We start from the raw sequence: 22,919 nt of genomic DNA on the forward strand, positions 1-22,919 counted from the left end.
CTCCGAAACTAGCGATAAGACCTGGCTGAGGTGGATTAATCGCTGGAGGGGAAAGAGCTGGGAAGGAAGATCGGTATCGCTTTACGAGAAATTAAAAATGCAAAGCTTTAAGGTGTTTACGATATTTTCAGCAGCGCTGTTGGCGTTTTCAGTCGACGCAAGGGTTTACTTTAAAGAGCAATTCCTCGAAGCAGGTAAGTTGAAATTAATTAGCAAGATGCTAGCAAACAAGGAACTGAGCTCAAACTGCAACTAGCCAGAGGTTATAACAGTACAATGAAACGCCAAATATGTTCAAATATGTTTATCTATTATCCGTAAATTGTGTGTGGGGTTGTTTATTATTATTATTATTTTTTAGCAGTTTGGTCAGCTCAAATCCCTTTCTGTGTGCTATTCTTGCTTAAAATGTTTTCAGAAATGGTTTACAAGCACACTTATGCAAACTAATCCTTGACCTTTATATGTTTAAGGATTGAAACAGGCTTTAAAAATTTTCCTACTTTTTTCCCTTTCTTTCTTTCTTTATTTTTTTTTTTAAACGCATAGTGTCATACTGGTTTCCCCCCTAAAACATTCCAAATATTTTAGATCTTAAAGAAGTGAAAGTAACAAGCAAGACGTTATGATCCAAATCGAAAGTAAAATATTTAATAATGCAGTGTGCATTTTTGCCAAGCAGGAAGTGTCTTTGTTTTTTTTTGGGGCGGGTTATTAAAAAAATGTAAAAAAATTTTATTCTGCTGTCATACTCCAGACAACAGAATGTTACATTTCCTCAAAATGACACAGGACTGTTGTGTGGTTTGTTGCAACCCCCGTCCACTCCTCAGTGTCTTCCTCATGTGATGTAGAAATGTGTCATGGTTGTGGATATCCCCTTTATTCGGTACTCTGAGGGCTTTTTCATTTTATTTTGGTACCTAGGATTGACATACCCACATTTTAATGATGTGTATACCTGTTTAATTATATTGTATTATATTATAGGGATATCTGGTGTGATCAGTCAAAAATATGGTGTGATTGGTCACAAGGGCTTGTTCGAAAGCTGTGGGTCTGCGGTTTATTGCACAACTAGCCTATGCCTTGAAAATCAAACTGCGAATCAATACTAATACGAACCCTTTCTGTAGAGCCTTCTTTTATAGTCCAAGCAAAATAAAAATAACAAATTCTTATGGCTGTGAACTTATGGGTTGATTATATAGTTTTTAAATTATTAAGTAGTGTGTGTATATAAGACCTTTTTCTTACAGCTATTACCTACTGTACTGTTGACTGCTTGTCCGTCCTAATGTTGCAGATGCGTGGACGAGTCGCTGGGTGAACTCCGAACACAAATCTGACTACGGACAGTTTAAACTTACTGCTGGAGACTTCTACGGTGATGCAGAGAAAGACAAAGGTAAATCTAATCGCACATTCGTAAAGGTTAACACTAGAGTGCTGTAGGCTTCGTGACATGAAGTCGGTTGTATTCGTGTGCATGCTTATTGTTCACTGTCCCTTTTTTTAAATATATTTTTGATTTGTTAAGGTTTGCAAACCAGCCAGGATGCCCGCTTCTACGCTACGTCTGCACGGTTCGAGCCGTTCAGCAACGAGGGCAAAAGCCTGGTGGTCCAGTTCACTGTGAAACACGAGCAGAAGATCGATTGTGGGGGCGGCTACGTGAAAGTCTTCCCCACTGACCTCAATCAGGCTGATCTGCATGGAGACTCGCAGTACTACATCATGTTCGGTGGGTCTCGATCTTAATTTTCATGGTCTTTTTTTTTCTTCATCAGTTAATTAAAGATTTAATTAAGTTTTTCATGATCTCAACAGGTCCAGATATCTGTGGTTACAGCACAAAAAAGGTCCATGTCATCTTTAACTATAAAGGCAAGAACCACCTCATCAAGAAAGACATCAAGTGTAAAGTAAGAAGCTGTTCCTTTAGCATACCATTGTTTGAGTATAGGTTGACTATTGTCGTTGTAAACACTATTGTGATTTCTTTGTTACCAGGACGACGAGCTGACACACCTCTACACGCTGATTCTGAACCCAGACCAGACCTATGAGGTAAAGATCGACAACGAGAAGGTGGAGTCTGGCTCCCTGGAAGAGGACTGGGACTTTCTGCCTCCTAAGAAGATCAAGGACCCTGAAGCCAAGAAGCCTGAGGATTGGGATGATCGTGCCAAGATCGATGACGAGACGGACACCAAGCCCGAGGTATCGGCTGGCACTGCATTCAATTAAATGAGCTAATATCCATGTACATAATGCTTTCTGGGACAATCGTGTCCACAGATCAAGTTCTACTATTTAAATTTTAGGTGAGGGAGGACAGAGGTGTCAAATAATTTGTATAGTGATTTGAGTGTGTAAAGACGGCCAGCTATTACCCGATTTGAATATTAAAACATATCTGGAAGAGCGAACTAAAACTAAGCAAAGTCATCTTGAGACGCATCCCTTCACCCTGATGTCCTTTTGAAGAGGCTTTCCGATCCATGCTTTGGTACAGAATGTTATACCTGCTTTTATTAATGGCGCCATGTCTAATGTTTTATTTTCTAAGGACTGGGACAAACCTGAGAATATTCCAGATCCTGATGCCAAGAAGCCTGAAGACTGGGATGAGGATATGGATGGTGAATGGGAGCCTCCCATGATCCCCAACCCAGAATACAAGGTATAGACTCCTCTTGTGTTGATTCCCTTGTTTCAGTTGACTTGGTTGCAACGCCTCCAATTACCCTAGGTTCACACTAGCAAGCGACCATGTGATTGCTGAACATTTGTTGACTGTATCCATTTTCGTCACGGAGCCGTGGTTTTGAGATGGTCTTCGCTGCGGAACCAAAAGGGCCAGGGGGTGGAGCTCTACCTGCTCAGTCACCTCCTATAAGCCTAACCCTTAACCCACACCATACTGTACAACAACACAGTAAATACTTTTATCCAGCATTAAAAAAAACTCCATCTCCTGGACTTTTTGTTCTGCAGTGAGTGGTACTTTTGGGGACACTTTGGATTTCAAAAATCTGTGCAAATTGGATACAGTGCAGTAAAGCAATAAATCCAAATGACTGCCTCACATGATTCCTCGGATCAATTCTATGATTATAAGCATCGTTTCATTTTGTGTCGTTCAACTGTGTTCAAATGTTCAACTGGTTAGCTTTAGAAGCTATGTATATCTACTACCACTTGTCACTTGTGCATGCCCACAAGTGACAGCAGTAGCGTTCACTACAAGATTAGCTTGAACAAAGGGTTAGTGCACTTAAGTCTGAGAATAAAGCAGGCCAATAAGACATTTAGATATTATTACCATCACAACACATTTTTCTATACTTATAATTCATTTCATCTCTGCAGGGAGAGTGGAAACCGAAGCAGATTGATAACCCCAACTACAAAGGAATCTGGGTGCACCCTGAGATTGACAACCCCGAGTACAGCCCTGACTCTGAGATCTACAAGTTTGACAACATCGGCATTATTGGGCTGGATCTGTGGCAGGTGTGTTTCTCTCTCTACTTAGGATGATGGGAAGTATTTAGTACCTCTTATCTGGGAGCTGTAAAATGGGTTTATGATTGAAGAACAATATAACCGGCTGTGTTCTCATACTCTGACATAACTACGCCAAACTCTGTTAATACCAGGTCAAGTCTGGGACCATTTTCGACAACTTCCTGATTGCAGATGATGCAAAAGAAGCAGAGGAGTTTGGAAAAAATACATGGGGCGTTACTAAGGTAACTTCATTCAGTTTGTACTAAAGGCGTTTTTGTCTTAGGAAAACGTACGACATTTGGTCTAAATCTTGATCTCTTCGTTACCGCAGGGTCCAGAGAAGAAAATGAAAGATGAGCAAGATGAAAAGAAACGCAAAGAGGAAGACGAAAAGAATAAGGAGCAGGACACCACGGCGGATGATGACGACGACAACGACGACGATGACGACGACTACAACAACGACGACGACGACAACAACGATGAGGAGGAGGGAAAGGAGGAGACAACGGAGGACCCCAAAGTAGAGGGAGAGGAGGATGATGCTCAGCCAAAAGATGAATTATAAACCCGGAAGTGCTTCCTCAGCGCATGCGTTCTGGCACCAGGGATACAGCTTCAGGGCATCAGGTCAAAACGACGGCAATGGAATGCACCTTTTTTTTGTTTTTTTTTTGCATTTTATGTTGAACAGAAAGCAAATTTCAGATTTAGAATTCAATGTTGTGTTTTTGGGTGTGTTTTATTTCTTTGGGGGAAGATGAAGTTAGGATGCAGGTGTGGGATTTAGGGTTTGAAATCTTTCATAAATCTTTTCCTTTTTGCCTCATGGAAAAAAAATAGTTCAGACAACTTTGCCCAACAGTTCAGTTTCATTCTGTGGATTTTTTTTTTTTTTTTTATACAGAAAACCTGAAGTCTTGAAGTTAACACAGATGTAAATAAGTTGAAGTTACATGTTCACAACAGGGGAGAAGATTTCTACCTTGTAAGAATGTGGTGACTTGCGAAAGTGAATGATTGCAGATAATTATATTAGACATAAAATCCAGAGCAACTCTTTCTGCTCTAGTCATTCCGTGATTTCTTTTTTCTCTCTCTCTCTCTGGCACTGATTTTTTGTTTTGTTTTTTTCTGTCTCTAAACAAGACATTGAATGTGATCCACTCTTTCCAGCTCTATTTATTTAACAGAAAGGTCTGAGTAATTTGACCCACAACACCATTTTTTTTTTTTTTTTTTACACACTGTGAAGATGGTGACCAACATGCCTTGTTCAAACTCTTTAATAAGCATCTTAGCACTAAGGGCATCATAACCTAAAGCAGAGATTTTCCAACGTCAATTACATAAGACCTTAATGTCATGATACTTCTGGTCACTTTGCTCAGTCATCAGTTGTGTCTGTGATGCCAATACTTTTAATAAAAGAATTTATTAATGAATGCTGATCTGAGACTCATTTATGTACTAGTATGACTCATTGGAAGTTGAGGGGTCAAAGTTGTAGTGTCTTTTTATTTATTTAATTTAATGTAATATAATTACAATCTTAATTGTATGAAAATATTGATCCAGTTAGTTGTCTGTCATCTTATAGAAGTGTTGACGGGACAAATGACATATAATATAATAAAGTGATTAGTGATAATTAATGATAAAGTGCTAGAAGTACAAAAGTTACATTTGGCATGTGCGTCCATCCGTCCATCCATCCATTCATCTTCTATACCACTTATCCTTTTCAGGGTCACAGGGAAACCTGGAGCCTATCCCAGGGAGCATTGGGCACAAGGCGGGGTACACCCTGGACAGGGTGCCAATCCATCACAGGGCACACTCACATACACATTCATACACTACGGACACTTTGGACATGCCAATCAGCCTACCGCGCATGTCGTTGGACTGGGGGAGGAAACCGGAGTACCCGGAGGGAACCCTGCAGCACGGGGAGAACATGCAAACTCCACACAGACAGGGCCACGGTGGGAATCGAACCCCCAACCCTGGAGGTGTGAGGCGAACGTGCTAACCACTAAGCCACCATGCGACCTGGCATGTTATTTATTTATTTTTTTAAAAAAAACTTTTTGCCAGGAGGCATTTCTAAAGCCTCTTCTTTTTCTAATTTTCAACACCATTAAAATGCCCTAGGCAACAAACTATGACACAACAAGCCAGAACTACCCTGTGTGAATGCATCACATTACATACATCCAACCGAATGCCATACATATCAGTATTCATAATCAGTGTGTGATTTTCAATTATGCAAAAGATTTATTTTATGATTAAATAATGGTTTAAATTTTTTTAATCTTCATGTTGGTCTATTCTCTCTCTGGCTAAAGGTTTCCTATATTCTCCACAATGCTCTTCTACCAGCTGTTATTGTTACCAGTAAGATTTAACCCTGTCTTCATGTCTACCTAAAGAGAGTGATGCAGTGGCACTTTAGTCCTTCAGTCTGTCCAGCTCTCTCACCTCCTCTTCTGTACACTCTGCTACAAGAGTTCAGCTTTCATGCTAATACTACCGTCAATGCTACCTCGCTCATCATTTCATAGGTTGCCAACCAGCTGAGCCGAGTCAACAGGACTCGACGTAACAGCATTGTACATATACAATGACATTAAAACCACCTGCCTAATATTGTGTAGGTCCCCTTGTGTCGCCAAACAGCTCTGAGCCGTCGAGGCATGGACTCCACAAGACCTCTGAAGGTGTGCTGTGGTATCTGGCACCAAGACGTTAGCAGCAGATCCTTTAAGGCCTGTAAGTAGCGAGGTGGGGCCTACATGGATTGAACTTGATTATCCAGCACGTCCCACAGATGCTTGATCAGCTTGAGATCTGGGGCATTTGGAGGTCAATTCAATACCTTGAACTCTTTGTAATGATCCTCAAACCGTTCCTGAACAATTTTTGCATTGTGGCAGGGGGCATTATCCTGCTGAAAGAGGCCACTGATATCAGGGAATACTGTTGACATGAAGCGGTGTACATGGTCTGCAACAATGCAGGTCAATCCATTAGGCATCATAGGCAGCCGCCTAGGGCGTCACCATGTTTGGGGCACCTCCCCACCGCCACCCTACCGAATCCGTTTAACAGTACCGAGCCACATTTAACGTTCCTCTTGTCTTTTATTAACTCAGAAAAGTTTGTTTGGTCAAATTGATTTGTTGGCGCCCCCTAGTGCCGACGTAAATATTGTGTGCAAGACGACACTCATCACCGCTGGTTTTTTTTCCAATTTAAATTTTTTATTAAATTAAAAAGTACAATCATACTTATCAATCATCACCGTTGGTGTGTCTGTGTGACTGTAAAGTGTGTGTGAGTGTCAGTGATGATAACTTAGTTTTTTTTACGGCATTATGGAAGATAATGATCATGGCATAATTTGTATGCTAATGCTGCTGACGTATTTGCGGCAGTAGCAATCAAAAATGTTAGTAGAGATGCAAAATGAAGAACCATCGGGAGCTCAATTTCGAAAAAAAAGAAGAACGAGCAAAGCGTGAAAAAAAAAGCTTATAACAATTTCTATTTTATTTGTCATTTTTTGTAGTGTTAAATTATTTAGATAATGGATTTACAATGAACACCGGGATTGGTTGACTTCTGTGCAACTCTTAAAAATGCTAATGGTTAAACACCACGGACTGATGTTTCCTCCATAGTAAGATGCTGATGTGTAGTATCTGAATGTTTGACTTGTGTTGCTAAAAAGTTCAATCCTGTTCAGTCCGTGAAGTCACACACCCTGATAACTGATGCCAACAACAAACCCCACCCCCAGGCAGTCTCCTCTAATATATTTAGATAATAAAGATGATTATTACTAATATTTATTATTTTTGTATTGTTATTTATTATTATTATTATTATTATTATTATTATTATTATTATTATTATTATATCTTAGCATTTGCTTGTATTGAGCATATAATAAGGTACATTTGTGCTTATATTATTTTTTGTGGTTATGCCTATCCACGATGGCTATTTATTTATTTATTTTTAATTGTTTTATTTTATTATTTTAATATGTTGAAGTAAATAAAATATTATTGAGCACGAGAAATGAGTGTTTAATTCTATTTTAGATTGGGAGGGCAGGGGTAGTATAGTGATTGTAGTTCTGCTATAATATATTGAAGCAGTAGGGGGCAGTAGAGTGAGTAGAGAAGGAGTGATGGAAATGACTCGAATAAAGATGATACTGAGACGGCACGAGCTGAATCTTAAATCTTTGTTTTACAAAACTAAACACCTATTTTTTTTTTTTTTAAAGATATGTAGCCTAATGAGCAACATAGAAAACATAACGCTGCATTAAGTATAGTTTTATTGTTTTATTTTTGTGAGGTTCTTGTCCGATATCAGTCAGAACCAAAGATTGGACTTCACAGTGACTAATTTCCTCTCGTCCGGTACCGGGAAGGAGCTTCACACCGACACGGACCTCAGTCCAAACGCTTCTTAGTTTAATACACAAAGCACAGTATACACACAAGAAATAGTGATAAAGAATGATAAATTAGGAACAGGCAGCGTAGGCGCCATGAGGGGGCTCCAGGGGGCTCGGCCCGTCCACCTAGGTCACTGTGCCCCCCCCCCCGGAAACGCGATTTCAACCGCTGGGTCTCAGCACCACGCCACTGTGCCCTCTTACTTCTTGAAATATTAATAATTAACCATATTAAAAAATGGTAAATTATTTTTTTGTTTGTTTTACCATGAATACTGACTATGAATGTACTTTTCCGAAAAAGATATCTTTTTGCTTTTTTTTTGCTGGTCGCTATTATTTACGAGTGCTTTATGACATGATGTTTTTGTAGTGTGCCACGCTTAATCTTAGCTTAAAAATAAGTTTAGTGACGTGGCATTATTATTATTATTATTATTATTGTTGTTGTTGTTGTTGTTATTGTTGTTGTTGGCATGGTAAAGAATTATAAAGAAAAAACTTTCAGCCTGTAAACTCAAAAATACTGTCAATGTTTGTTTTTGTTACTTATTTATTTAAAATGATTATTGTTCATTTGTTGTTGTTGTGTATGAACTCGCGGACGCTCGTTTTCCGTTTTCGGTGCTGTTACCGCTAAGTATGTAATAAACTGCGCTCCTAAATTATTTCTGTGCGGCTGGATTAACTGCGCTTTCAGGAAGAGCGGCTGCTTAACCAAACCATCACCACCCCCCACCCCCTACCTCCCGGCGACGACCCTGGGAACACGTCACGGATAGAAACAGAACATGCATCTAGTACATCTATTATTATGACGTAATCACCAAAGTTCTACTCTATTACGTGCTGTAGGCTGGAGGGAGACTGTAAGAGCCGTCTGTCTGTTCGAGCAGATAATAAAACGATATTCGAGAGAGAATAAGGACGAGAAGTGATTAGACGCTCACAAAACAACACATTACAAGAACAGAAAACAATTGTATCTGATCTGATACAGAAACATCGTGACACAGACTAGAGACGTTCAGAACTGAGACCCAGAGATCAACTTAACAATTTTCCTTTTATTTAAACTGAACGACAGACACATGGAGACTTCTGCTGACCAAAGGCAGCGGGTTGCGGAGAACTTCAAAGCTTTCCTGCTGAAAAACAGAACACAAACAACCTTCAACCTGTGAGTAACTTTTATTTAACACAACAACCACTAGGACTGTTTTCTTTTACTTTTCATCGTTTAAAAAAAAAAGATCTATGAAATTCTGAAAGGTTTCTTTATTAGCATTTTTCAAATTAAACATACAACACCAACCATACAAACAGAACACCCCCACCCAGTGCCAGACATAGAACATACATATTACATATTATAAAGCCAGACCACCATAGAAAAGAAGAGAGCAAAAGAAACAAAATTATAGATAATGATCACATAACAATACTGTCAGCATCCATGTCTCTGACAAAGAACAGAAAAGGTTGCCAGATTCTGTAAAATTTCCCAGTCGCTCCCCTGACAGTGTATCTAATCTTTTCCAATTTAAGATGACACATGACTTCCCTGACCCAGTGACTATACACCGGTGGAGCAGGATCCAATCCATCTAAACAATATTAATCTCCTGGCCAGGAGAGTGCAGAAGGACATCATGCTGATCTCACACCATCTAAAAGGAGTATTCTCCGGGGTCACCCCAAACAGCGCAATAAGAGGGGACGGCTACACTACTCTTCCCAATGTCTTACTAAAAGTCTCAAATATAGATTGCCAGAATGTGTACAGCTTTGGACATGTCCAGAACATATGCAACAGTGTGGCTGGAGCCTGTCTGCATCGATCACATGTGGGATCTATGTCGGAATTAATCTTCGAGAGTCTAGCTTTGGACCAATGCAGACAATGAACAATTTTAAATTGGACAACTGCATGTCTGAGACATGGAGGAGGAGAAAATCCCCTGGATTACTTTGCACCAATCATTATCAGAAATTGATTCGCCTAAGTGCGTCTCCCATTTATTCTTAAGGAGATCTAGTGACGACAAATCATGCATGCTGAGTAGGTCATAGATATCCCTTATTGTCTGCTTCCTGGCCAGTTTACATTTAAAAATTGCATCCATCAGCGAATTGGAAGGACACAATGGGAAGGTGTCTGAATTAAAGGTCACAAAGCTACTAAGTTGCAAATATTTATAAAAATGCGATCTGGGAATGTAATATTTCTGCATTAGCTGCTCGAATGAGACAAAAACACCATCAACATAGAGATCAGACAGTAAGACAGCCCCCTTTCTAGACCAAATAGCGAAAGTCTTATCCAACAAAGATGGGATAAACAGATGATTATTTGCAGTTGCATATTTTGCAATATTTTGCAAGTTTCAGATGTGCAAATACCTTCTTTCGCGTCAAAGCGCCACCCCCACACCTACAGGAACAGGGTGCTCACCGTACCCTCCCAAAACATTCAGTGCTTGTGTGGAGGAACTCTATAGAGCCTACAGCTCAAGCTCCCACCGAACCCCGGGTATGAAAAGTAAACTCTCAAAAAAAAAAAATGCATCCTATCACAGTGTAGAAGCATACACCCTATCATAGCGTATATAACAGAAAATAAGACAGCGGTGTTGATCATCCTCCTTATTACAGTAAAAGTCTGATCAAACAGTCATCCAATCAAAGTTCAGAGACGATGAAATCGCCGGGTCAATGTTACTCACTCAGCCCTCTACAGTAGTAATGATATTCTTCTTGACATAGCTCATCGCTTTGCTTGCATCTATGAACTCCTTTTCCTCTCCGTTGAACGTAATACGGAGACAGGCTGGAAACAGGATGCCATACTGAACTCCCTGCTGGTTACAGAGCAACTTCCTGACCTCATTGAAGGCCACCCTGGCCTTAGCGACACTCGTGGTATAATCCGGAAAGATAGCAAGCGTCTCACCGTTACGCCGGAGCGGGGCTCAAGAGCGCGCCCGGCTCAGTACCTCAACGCAGTCCTGGTAGTAGTGGAGTTTGGCTATTATGGCACGTGGTTTCCCATCCTTCCTCACAGGACCCAGGCTTCTGTGAGAGTGGTCCACAAGCACATCTCTATCCAGCTGTAGTATTTCTCTCAATAGTTCCGAGACCAATGTTGTAGAGCTGGATCCATTTGCTTCCGCCACCCCCAGAATTCTGATGTTAAATCTCCTCAGTCTCCCCTCCATGTCTTCACACTTATTTCTGAGTCCAGTCACCTCTACTGCCAGGTCATTCACCGTAGTCTGTAAGACTGCCACTTCATCCGACCAGGTCGTTAGCCCACCTTCCACCTCTTTAATTGTAGCTTTCATCTGGTTGATTTTGGAGTGAATTGCTTCCGTATTGTTCTTTATTTCTGCTTTCACCGCTTGCAACTCATTCTTAAGGAAGTCGAAACCTTCAGCAAGTGCACTTTTCAGCTCAGTTTTTTATCACCGCAGCAGTGTTGGCCCTTAGTGAAAGCAGGATATCCGTCTTCAAGGTTTCAGCGTCCATCTCTTGGCTGTTCGGCCGGGGCGGGGGCTCCGAGCCCAGAGAGGCAGCAGAACTCGCGGATGAGGCGGTGCTGGGCCTAGATTTGGTTGACTCGATGAATTTATATTTACGCAAATTTGCCGCCGTCTTCATGCAAATATACGCACATACTTAAGAAAATATGTTCAAAACAGGGTTTGCTAGCATTTAACTAAGAAAAACACTTATTGACTCCATTGCCCGCTCGACAGCGCCCCTTATTTATGAAATTCTGAAGTAACTTACAGCTGCATTACATTCTGAAACTTTAAGTTCAGTAACCATCATGATTAATTACCCTAACTAACCATAACCATCTAGCACAACAACCTAACCATCATGATTACCTACCCTAACTAACCATCTAGCACAACAACCTAACAATCATGATTACTTACCCTAATTAACTATCTAGCCTACCAACCTAACCATCACGAATACCTACCCTAACTAAGCATAACCATGTAGCCTAACAACCTAACCATCATGATTACCTACCCTAACTAACAGGATGTTGCTAAGCGATGCATTTACTGTCATTTTCAGCTATGACCATCTGGTTCGCGTGCTCACCAAAGTGATGGACAAGCGTCCCGAGAACGCCATGGATGTGATTGAAGATCTGAGCCACGAGGTAAAGCTCAGCATGGTGCTGGATAAGCAGAGCATGCTGAGGGATGCTCCGTCCACAACCTCCTCTGAGCTGCTGGCTGAGAAACAGAGTGCGCTGTTTAAACAAGAGGACGAGGGAGAACCCAACGAGGCGCAAGTCAGAACAGTTTCCTTTCTTGCATGATTGCAGTGGCATTTAGCTCTTGTAACGCTTTATAAATGTGCATTTAACCATCAATAGATGTGTCAGCCCATCTCAGGCAACAATCTCATTTTCTCATAGGCTTCTTTGCTTAAAAAATGGCTGCATTTTGCTTTTAAATAGGCAACTGGGTTGAGTTTTTAAACATAGAATGAAACATACAAATGTGGTTGAGTAGAACCCATGAGACACATAAAGCTAGCATCTTTTCGAACTGCTGCTCAGACGAAAACGCTTTCCTAGCCTTCCTAACACAGGAAAATCCTGAGGATGGAGGGCTTTGAGGTTTCACAGTAACATGACAAGCCTTTATTAACCTCAAAAGACATTTTATAGATTGGTGAGGGAATGAATGTTTATAGCTGCTATAACGTGAGCGACGACAGGAACTAACAGGAACTTAACTGGATAAAATGTACAACGTGTCATTCTTTAATTAATGAAAAATGTTAACCATTGGCAAATTGCTGTGGTGTAATAGGAATAAAACATTCAGTCATGCTGTTACTGGAAAATAATCATATAAATAATAGTTTTCTACAATTGGTAGGCATCCGTGATCAAATTACAGCTAAGAAGCCATTGCAATGGAATATTAAGAGTGGAGATTTCACATACAACTTATTTGTCTTCCTTCTAGATGGAGGGACCCCTGCCCAATATCACTGAGCTGGCATACTTCTTGCAGCAGATTGGGGTTGGTCTGGGTTGGGTGGAGATGCAGAGGATTCTTCTGGCCCTGAAGCAGCTGGTGGATGTGCAGCCCCTGTATAGGTGTCGATTCTGGGGCAAAATCCTTGGTATCGAAGGGAACTACCTGGTGGCTGAAACATACTACATGGGCGATGAGGAAGAAGAGGAAGTGGAGGAAACGCATGAGGATAAGGGAGAGGCTGGAGAAGAGGATGAGGTAATCAAAGTCCCCAAGTCAAGCTACAAGCCACCCACCCCAGTCCCTAAGGAGCCTCGTCACTCCGGCACCAACAAGTTCACCTACTTTGTGTGCCGAGAGCCGGGCCTGCCCTGGGTCCGTCTTCCTGACGTCACCCCTGCTCAGATCATAGTCGCGCGACAAATTCGCAAGCTCTTCACCGGGCGCCTGGACGCTCCCATCGTGTGCTACCCACCCTTCCCTGGCAACGAGGCCAACTACCTGCGTGCCCAGATCGCCCGCATCTCGGCGAACACCCAGGTCAGTCCACTGGGGTTCTATTTGTTCCGGGAAGAGGAGGCTGAAGACGAGGAGAATGCAGCGCGAGACAGCATCGAGGAGAACCCTGACTTTGAAGGTGTCAGCATGCAGGAGATGGTAGAGTCGCTGTCGACATGGGTCCACCACATTCCACACATTCTCAATCAGGTGAGAAGGAAAAAAGAATGAGAATTTTTCCCACATTTCTCTCCAATGTTAGTCAATTTTCACCCATGAACTCCCATAGCAAACAATTCCTGCCAACCTGTGAGGGTGGAGGCTAACATTAGAGTGGGTCACAAATAAGATTTCTGATTTGGAAAACATATGGCCACGCCACCGAAACCAAGGATTTCTGATTATCTTTGTGTGTGCACCAGGGTCGTTGTGTGTGGGCCAATCTGGCTGAAAAAACAGAGAATCTTCTTGAAGAAGATGCAGAGGAAGAGGAGAAGGAGGAAGATCCCGATGAGCCTGAGCCTGAGGTTGGACCACCGCTTCTCACACCACTGTCTGCGGACACAGGTGAGTCTTTGACTTTATGTGGGTGTCACTTTTTTTCTTTCTTTCTTATGAATATGTTCTTATATTTCAGAGGTTAATAACACCCCTGCTTGGAGTACCAGGATCTCCTCAGACCTAATCTCCCAGTATGCCATTGCTTTTGTGCGCTCCAACCTGTGGCCTGGTGCCTATGCATATGCGTCTGGCAAGTAAGATCTCTTTTACTCTCAGCTCCTAATAGCCAGAATTATAATGATAGCAAATAACATACATCCTCATGTGCTGCAAACTGCTTTTCTAGTCAACTTTGTTATGATACAGCTGATTACATGACCTCTCCTTGGAGTACAAGGATCTCCTCAGCTGATTACATGACTCAATTTTTCAGCAAGAAGTTTGAGAACATATACATCGGCTGGGGTCTGCAGTTCTTGGGCGAGGACTTTACCCCGGCCCTCCCCCCTCCCCCAGAGTCCGAGTACCCCAGTGGGCCTGAGCTCACAGAGGTACTGGACCCCAGTGTCCAGGAGGAGGAGGCTCTGAAAGAAGCACAAGAGGCGAGACAGGCCGCGCTGGAACAGAATGATGCATTGGACGCCGAGGAAGAGGAGGAAGAGGAATACTAAACGACAGTACTACACAGTAGACTGAAATATTTTAACATATGTGACAATAATAAATTAGCTTTCTCATTTCTTTGTTATTATACAGCTCTGTTGAATGCTCGATTCTGATTGGCCAGAAGGTTGATCACATTTCTGTGTGTATATTAATGCGCTCATTCTAATACATTATTATTCCTACAATAACAGATAATTTACAGGGATGTGTATAAACAAATTGATTTAAAAAGCATGTAATTATTAATAAATAAATGTTGAAATAAATTTTAACAATCCAGCAAAATGTTAGATTAAATGTTAGTTTAAAAGCAACAAGTCTGATCGATTTGTCCTTTCCAGTTCTTGGCCATCTTGAACTTATTCACAGCTCTCCTGTACATGTCACAGGCTTCCTCTGCCTTGGAAGAGCTCCTAAAGAATGGAATTCAAATACTAGTTATAAAGCACTGCGGTACTGCGGTGCCTTGTGAAAGTGTTGAGTCATGATCATACTTTATTAACTTTGGTCGTAACACGTTTATAACTCTATTTTGGAGTCACAATCCAACTCCTGAAGAACTTGCTGGATATTTCCACCACCTATAGCAAATCCATGACTATAAGTAGTGGGCGAGTCCATAATCACGCTACTTTTTGGCAATTGTGTCTAAGAAATTAAACTTTTCAACATTGAATATTAGTTTTTTTCTGCAATTTTGCTCTTAAGACTAATGGTTTTGGCCTAGAATTAGCAACTTGATAAGCTAGTATCCATTCTAATTGTATGAGGATGTTAAAGACATTCTCCCAGCTAGAACATTTTCGCTCTAGTAATGTTTAAAATGTTCTAGTAATGTTTTCAGCGGGAAGTTTTCTTTTTGTTCCCAGAATGTTCTCCTAAATCGTAGGGATAACATTCTCTAAAATCCATTCTAAAAATGTTTAGTGATAACATTGTTCGAACATTATGCCCAGTCATCCTTAAAAAGTTTTTTGCCAGATTTTTATGTTCCCAGACATTTATTATTTTGGACTCATGAGAAGTCTGAGTGACCTTCACAGCTGCCTAGAAAGACTAGCAACCACCTTGTACTCTTACTAGTGCTCATTCAAATCAAGCAAGCCATGGTATGGCTAGACTCCACTGGAACCATCAAGACTCAGGCATTACCACTGGACTCATGAAAATGGTACTGTGTTGGTACGATGTTCACACTCTTTAACATGATTTAAAAACATACAAATGTTTTGTGGTAACATTCCTAAACTGTTTTTAACTTTATTAGAACGTACACCACTTTCTTTCTTCCACTGTTGAAGCTCTTTACATATTCAATGCAAAACGTGTGACAGGTGTTATAATTATTTGGAATGAAATAAAAAAATTTTTTTTTAAAAACACATTCGCCGAAAAGCGAACAAATGATTAACACCAAGTCCCTCTGTGAGGAGCATATCTCAGTGTATCTGCAATACAAAAAGGGGGGAAAGAATGAGAAAAGTATTTTAAGCAGTACTTTAAGTAGCTGAATCAGTCATTGAAGAAGTAATTGTAGCCTTGTAGTTTTAATATTTCAAGATCAACCCTTTTTATTTCTTAATGTCATATCATAAGCAATGAATTTCAGAAAAAGTACAAATGTAGTAGTAGTATTAGTAAGATAGTACTAGAATGTACTAGTAAGAGTACAAGATGGTTGCTAGTCTTTCTAGGCAGCTGTAAAGGTCACTCAGACTTCTCTTAAAATAAAGTCTGTCTTTGCTCCGGGAAATGCTTCAGCATTTGTTTACAAGATGCACCATAGTCAATATAAATCCAGTGGGGCTTTGGTATGGCTAGACTCCACTGGAGCCATCAAGTCTCAGACATTACCATTGGACTCATGAAAATGGTACTGCATTGGTACGATGCTCACACTCTAATGCGAAGGATAAGAGGATAACTAATTGGTTAATTCAATCCCAACTCCTAACACACCCACTGATAATATTTTCACCTCAATCTCACCTCGTTTCCAGATGCACCAGGTGCATCTCATTACTAAAACACAAACAGCTTGCCGTCATGTCCCAATGTGTCAAAGCACATGAAAATTGGGCCTTGTGTGTTTTGGCCTGTGCACATGAAAATGTTTTGTCTATTTAGGTGAGGGATCTGAGACGGTGTCAAGCAGTTTGGATAATTATTTACAAATAGTCAATTTCTATACTGATGGTTTTGTTCGTTTGTGTCAGTCCGTCATATGTAGAGCCATCCAAATTACAAAGACTGGAGGGATCAATTATATTAATAGGATTAACAGTGAAAAGGTCTTTGTTGGGTCACAAAAGATTGCTGTGAACATTCAAAAACAAACTTACTGATTATGACTGGATATATAGCCAGGTCCTGGAAATGATTTTTGCCCTTGTGACCCTTTAAACTGTAGCCAGTCTAAACGGCATTAATTACAATTTAGTGCATCAGTCCTCCCAGGAGAGACAGATAATCGACCTGTAAAGAAAATTAAAGATCTAATAGAATAAAGCTCGTATTATGTAGTGATTTTCTGTTCCCTCAGTGTTCCTTTCATTAGCTCTGACTATTCAACTAATGAAAGGTCAGATTCATCTGTAATTTTTTCTAAAAAAAAATTAACAGCGAACGTAATGAGCTTGTTAACCAAAAAAAAAACACAACACTCCCATTATAATCAATGAGGTTGTCTGAACAGGTTGCAAGTAACGCAACATCTTTCCCCATCTTACCCATATTTTCGATGTGTCGTGGCGCCTGTTCCCTATTTTGCCATTGCCAAGGTTATATAAATCACGGTTTGTTTTGACTTGACATCTGCAGTGAGAGCAGCTGAATTCCATGCTGCCAGGACACATGGACAAGGTGTAACTGAAGAATTAGGCCAATAGTTGTACATGCAGTCCAGTAACACACAACGCAAAGTTTAGTACACTGACACTTATGGATAAGATCATACAGTAACTTGAAAATGAGGTCAGTAGAGCACAGCCCTCCACCAAGGAGGCATATTACATTCATAGTAGGGATGTCACGATACCAAAAATCTAGTAGCCTGTACCGATACCACCAAAAGTACAAGATACTCGATACCAAGGTGTGGTTTTTCCCGTGTGCTTGCAGGCGTTCTTCTTCTTCTTCTTTACCACTTGTGGACCGACTATAACACTTACGCGTATTTGCTTCCCCCTTCAGTTCCAGAAGAATAGCAACATCTGTAACTTCATTACCAACGGTACCTACGCTACTGCAGAAAAACAAGTACATTTACATTTACATTTATTCACTTAGCAGACACTTTTATCCAAAGCGACTTACAAATGAGAAAAATACAAGTAAAGTGATATATCAAGCAGAGAACAATACAAGTAGTGCTACCATACAAGATCCATTAATTGAGTTCCAGAAGAAGCAAAGTGCACAGAGTAGAGGTGTAAGTGCAATTTTCTTTTCTTTTTTTTTTTTTTTCATGAGTTGGTTAGGTGTTCACGGAAGAGGTGGGTCTTTAGCTGTTTTTTGAAGATGGTGAGAGATTCTGCGGTCCGGATTGAGATTGGAAGTTCATTCCACCACTGAGGAACAGTTAGCATGAAGGTTCTGGAAAGGGACCTTGCGCCACGCTGAGTGGGAACTACTAAACGTCGGTCGCTAATCGATCACAGATTGCGAGAGGGAACGTAGGCCTTCAAGAGAGAGTTGAGGTAGGAGGGTGCTGTTCCTGACAAGATTTTGTAGGTGAGCATCAAGGCCTTGAATTTGATGCGGCAGCTACAGGAAGCCAGTGAAACTCAATCCGTCACATTTTAAGAATGTTTGTACCGACTTGGTACCGAAGTATCGGTTCTCATGACATCCCTAATTCATAATTGTGTTTCTATTTGTTCTTGTTGGATATTTTGGGTCACTGACATGAAAAGTTACTCTTTCTTGGCAGATGTTTCTACAAAGGTTCATGTGAATTTGTTCAGAACTTTTTGAGATATCTTTGTGACACACAGCAAAGACATACCCACTACATCACACCCCTTTTTGGCAGACTGGCGTGTAAAGTTAATCAGGCCTTTTTGGTGCATGACCAATTGTCCAGCAAACGTTTGTGTAAATCTTTCACAGCATCTAACACATTGCTTGGTGCAGATGAAGGCAGGAAACTTCATCACTAACACTGGAGTTTTCACTTTAATAAAGAAGTGATCAGCCTTCTTGTGTAATCAACAAGTGCCAAAAATGTTTACACTGCATTCACACACACACACACACACACACACACACACACACACACACACAATAATAATACAGCAACATCCTCTTTTCACAAACCACTTTCCTTCTGTCAGCTGTGACCTTTAGCTTTTCAGAGGCTTATTCAGTTTGTGCTGGAGTCATTCGTGGCCTGGTGAGCTCTTCAATCTCAGGGTCATCAGACCTCTTGTCTTTGCTTAAAATGGACTGAATGGTCTCCAGAGAATGTTCGATCTTGTCCAGCCTCATAAAGATAACCCTCGAGGGTTATACGCGAGTATGCTGGTGTGGAGGAATCATCTAAAATATAACAGTACATTTGAGCAATTGTCCTATTTTAAAGGTGTCACAAGAAGAACATGCAGTATACTGTTGTATACTGATGCAGTACACAGTAGGCTGTGTCCGAAATCACATAATCAGTACATTTGATGCAATAACTACTGAATGGCCGTTGAAACAGTACGTAATCAGAATGTGTGTGTATTATGACTGCAATCCCAGACATACAACATCCGCCATGTTGGCATTGTCAGGTGACCTTTGATGTCATCATACCCGCACATCAGGAAAGTGAACGGAATTAATAATGTAATGTGGGCGGGGTTAACGTTCTGAGGTAAACTAGTTACCGTTAGCATTACCGGCTAAGGCATGATGGAGATAACAAAAAAGGTCTTGATTTAACCTTCAGCAAGTTAACAATTTATTCGAGTATTGTTAAACAAGTCCTGTTTAACCAAGGTTTAAAGCTGTCTTCCAGCATTTTTCTTTTCCTGAGCTCGCCTGCACCAGTCCCGTTGCATTATGGGACATCTGACTCACGACGTATGCATCGCTGCAAAATCTCTCCGTAAGCAGCACAACATCCGGGTATTTCTCGCCTGCAGCACTGCTTTTCCCCTACGGTGTAGAAGTGTAGTACACCATTTCGGACGCAACCTTTATTCTGGCGCTCTGTCTGCCTTGTCCGCCATTTTCAATATGCAACCTTAATATTCTTTCTGCTGCACTGCATTCGTCTGTATTCACAATAAATCACTATTAAACATTTTTTTAAAATCAGATAGCTGTCTGATTCATACGTTTCATCAACTTTTCATCTTCAAATTTTCAACTTTTTTAAGACTCGCATAACCGGTGGATGGTAACTTTTTCCTTTTTTTTTGCGCCCTGTCAGCGTCCACTTCGTCCGCCATTTTGAATTCGCAGCTGCTGTACTTGCTATTGGTTGTTATGGAAACCTAATAGCCTCTCAAGTGTATGATCACAAGCGTGTGTAGTGCATTTGAGGTATCTTTTATAATTCATTAGGCCTATAGAAAATAAAAGTGTTCATGGAGATTGTTTTATTTTAATTAAATATGTGTTTATTTGTTTGTTTGTTTGTTTGTTTGGTGTGGAGGAAGACTAGACAGGAAGAATTTTAACTTAGCTCTAGGCTCGTGTTTATTCAAACTCAACAACAACAAAACACAAGGACGGGAAACGGATCTGTCCCGGACTGGCACCTTGCGTGCGTGCGCGTGTATGTGTGGTACTGTAAAAATTTGTAGTACATTTTAATGAACACTAGAACACAATGTAGTATCCCATAGTATTCTATAGTCACTCTAATATTTAAAACACTGTTTATCAATTCAATATAGTCATTTCTACAGTATGCTTTAGTATACATTAACAAAGTGTAGTAAATACTATAATATCCTACAGTGTACCACAATTTACTACAGTTTACCATAGTACATACTAAAGTAGGCCTATACTACAGTTATTTTCATGTGGGCATGCTCAAACCTCAAACTGTAGCAGGCAAAATATTCTGCCTTTGTTAACACAAATACTTTGTTAAACGTATTACAGCAAAGTTTTGTAATAAAAAAAAAAGTTCTGTCATCTCAGGCCTCAATAACATCCTCAAAACATTTGACGAATGTTTCTGTGAGAATGCTCTACCTTTGTTGTCATGTAACATAATCTGTGGCCTTGACAAAATCCTCAAAACATACTCTGAATGTTGGCGTTAAAACGTTATATCTTAGTTATCATTTAACCTTATTGGAACATTATTTGAAATGAGACAACATCCTTAAAACATTCTTTAACATGAGATTAAAATGTTTTGTTTGAAACATTAATAGAACTTGTAGGTAATGTTTTTGATAAATAATTGGCATTTTATAGTTTGGATAACAGGGATGTACTTTTAAAGTGATCTCATCAGTCAGTGTCACAATATAAATGGAAATGAAGAAACGTGATCTTTGGATAATACAACTTCCTTTTTAACACGTGACTTGTGTGTGAATGTGTTTAAGTAACATCGCTCAGTGAATGTTGTGGGACACTGAAATATATATTTTTTAAAAATCCAGTCATTTATCTTCAGTAAGCACTTTATCCCGGTCAGGGTTGTGGTGGATCCGGAGCTTATCCAGGGTGATTAGTATGGTTAATTGCTTCTTCAGGGCAGCACTGTGTTACTTCTGTGTCGATACATTGAACGCCAAGGTGATTAGTATCGTCATTAGCAGGTTCTAGCATTTTCAGAGTCTTATCTAGATTTTTTTCTATGATCTACCTCGATTTGTCTTTATTGCATGGGGTTTGTTTTTTTTAAACAGAAACTTCTTGATACACACGAGGCGTAAGACGTCAACACATATACAAACGCTGTAAGTTTCAGAATGGACAATTCAGCAGCGCGCTGGTGTAAATATTAAGCTAGAATATAATCTTAAAAACTGAGACAGATTTTGCTCTATGAGTAATCCTTGTATGGAAATGATTTGTGACTGTGTATAATTCAAATAGTCAGATCGGATTCATGGACACACAAATGTATGGAAGAGACGATCAGTAATGCAGAAGTGCACCATCGTCTGTTCTCACTCTTAGGTGAAGGAGTTTGACTCGATCACAAGGCTGGATCAGTGGTACACCTCCATGTTACTGAGAATCAAGAAGACCATTCAGGAGGATGAGGGCGATCTCCACAAATACTGTGAAAATAATGTTCTGGCTCATGATGTCTTATGCACATCAACTTGTATACTCTTCCTGACTCATTCATCAGCTGAAAGTCACAATGGATCACTTCCTCACTTCCTCGTTACCTTCACGCAGAACAGCACTGAGCGATATTTATTGAACTGCTGACCTTTTGCTGAATTCTGTGCTTAACATTCACAAATCGCTTTTCAATTCCTCGTGATTGTCTTCACAAACGATTGCATAAATATTTACCATAAATGAATGGTAAAATATGTCAATGAAATTTGTAAAATAATTTATTTTCTTCCCAGAAGACAAATGGGCACAGTTTTCCAGTTTATCGCTGTAATTTCTATAATCACTGTAATCGCCAGTTAATTCTAGTTAGTGGTTATCTGTTACTTCAGTAACAGTATTATGATCAGTAACTATTAATGGCTAAGTATTTATTGACATACATTTTCACAATTTAATATCTTATTCAGCACCTTGTTTAGCTGGAGTTAATGAATTACTCCACAGCAATTTGCCAATGGTTAAAATTTTCATTAATTAAAGAATGACACGTTGTACATTTTATCCAGTTAAGTTCCTGTTAGTTCCTGTAATCGCTCACGTTATAGCAGCTATAAACATTCATGCCCTCACCAATCTATATTTTTTTCTCTCTTTTGAGGTTAATAAAAGCTTGTTGTGTTACTAAGAAACCTCAAAGGCCTCCATCCTGATGATTTTCCCGTGTTAGGAAAGCTACAAAGTGCTGACACTGGAGACTCCTTCAGAAACTGTTAAATAAACATCTCCTGACAGAATATTTCACATGATATTAACAATTACATGCTTTTTTTAATCAATTTGTTTATACACATCCCTGTAAATTATCTGTTATTGTAGGAATAATAATGTATTAGAATGAGCGCATTAATATACACACAGAAATGTGATCAACCTTCTGGCCAATCAGAATTGAGCGTTCAACAGAGCTGTATAATAACAAAGAAATGAGAAAGCAA

General features: G+C 40.1%; 2 protein-coding genes across 3 annotated transcripts; both read left to right on the forward strand.

Annotated features, from left to right (window-relative positions):
• On the forward strand, window positions 1-4,961 carry calr3b (calreticulin 3b). Its single transcript, XM_053651673.1, has 9 exons — window positions 1-194; window positions 1,307-1,408; window positions 1,541-1,744; window positions 1,831-1,925; window positions 2,014-2,223; window positions 2,573-2,686; window positions 3,376-3,519; window positions 3,666-3,758; window positions 3,848-4,961. The coding sequence occupies exons 1-9, from the start codon at window positions 98-100 to the stop codon at window positions 4,082-4,084; spliced, it is 1,296 nt and encodes a 431-aa protein (XP_053507648.1). The 5' UTR covers window positions 1-97; the 3' UTR covers window positions 4,085-4,961.
• Window positions 4,962-8,819: 3,858 nt separating this feature from the next.
• On the forward strand, window positions 8,820-15,349 carry LOC128624209 (radial spoke head protein 4 homolog A-like). Of its 2 annotated transcripts, none has more exons than XM_053651671.1 (6): window positions 8,820-9,176; window positions 12,089-12,311; window positions 12,997-13,716; window positions 13,929-14,073; window positions 14,144-14,261; window positions 14,441-15,349. In XM_053651671.1, exons 1-6 carry the CDS (start codon window positions 9,088-9,090, stop codon window positions 14,676-14,678), a joined length of 1,533 nt encoding a protein of 510 aa, XP_053507646.1. In that variant the 5' UTR covers window positions 8,820-9,087; the 3' UTR covers window positions 14,679-15,349. The 2 variants fall into 2 exon arrangements, with proteins under 2 accessions (XP_053507646.1, XP_053507647.1); XM_053651672.1 differs by having other exon boundaries at window positions 14,445-15,349.
• Window positions 15,350-22,919: the final 7,570 nt, after the last annotated feature.

This window comes from Ictalurus furcatus, chromosome 20 (assembly GCF_023375685.1).
Source record: "Ictalurus furcatus strain D&B chromosome 20, Billie_1.0, whole genome shotgun sequence".
Taxonomy (NCBI): Eukaryota; Metazoa; Chordata; class Actinopteri; order Siluriformes; family Ictaluridae; genus Ictalurus; species Ictalurus furcatus.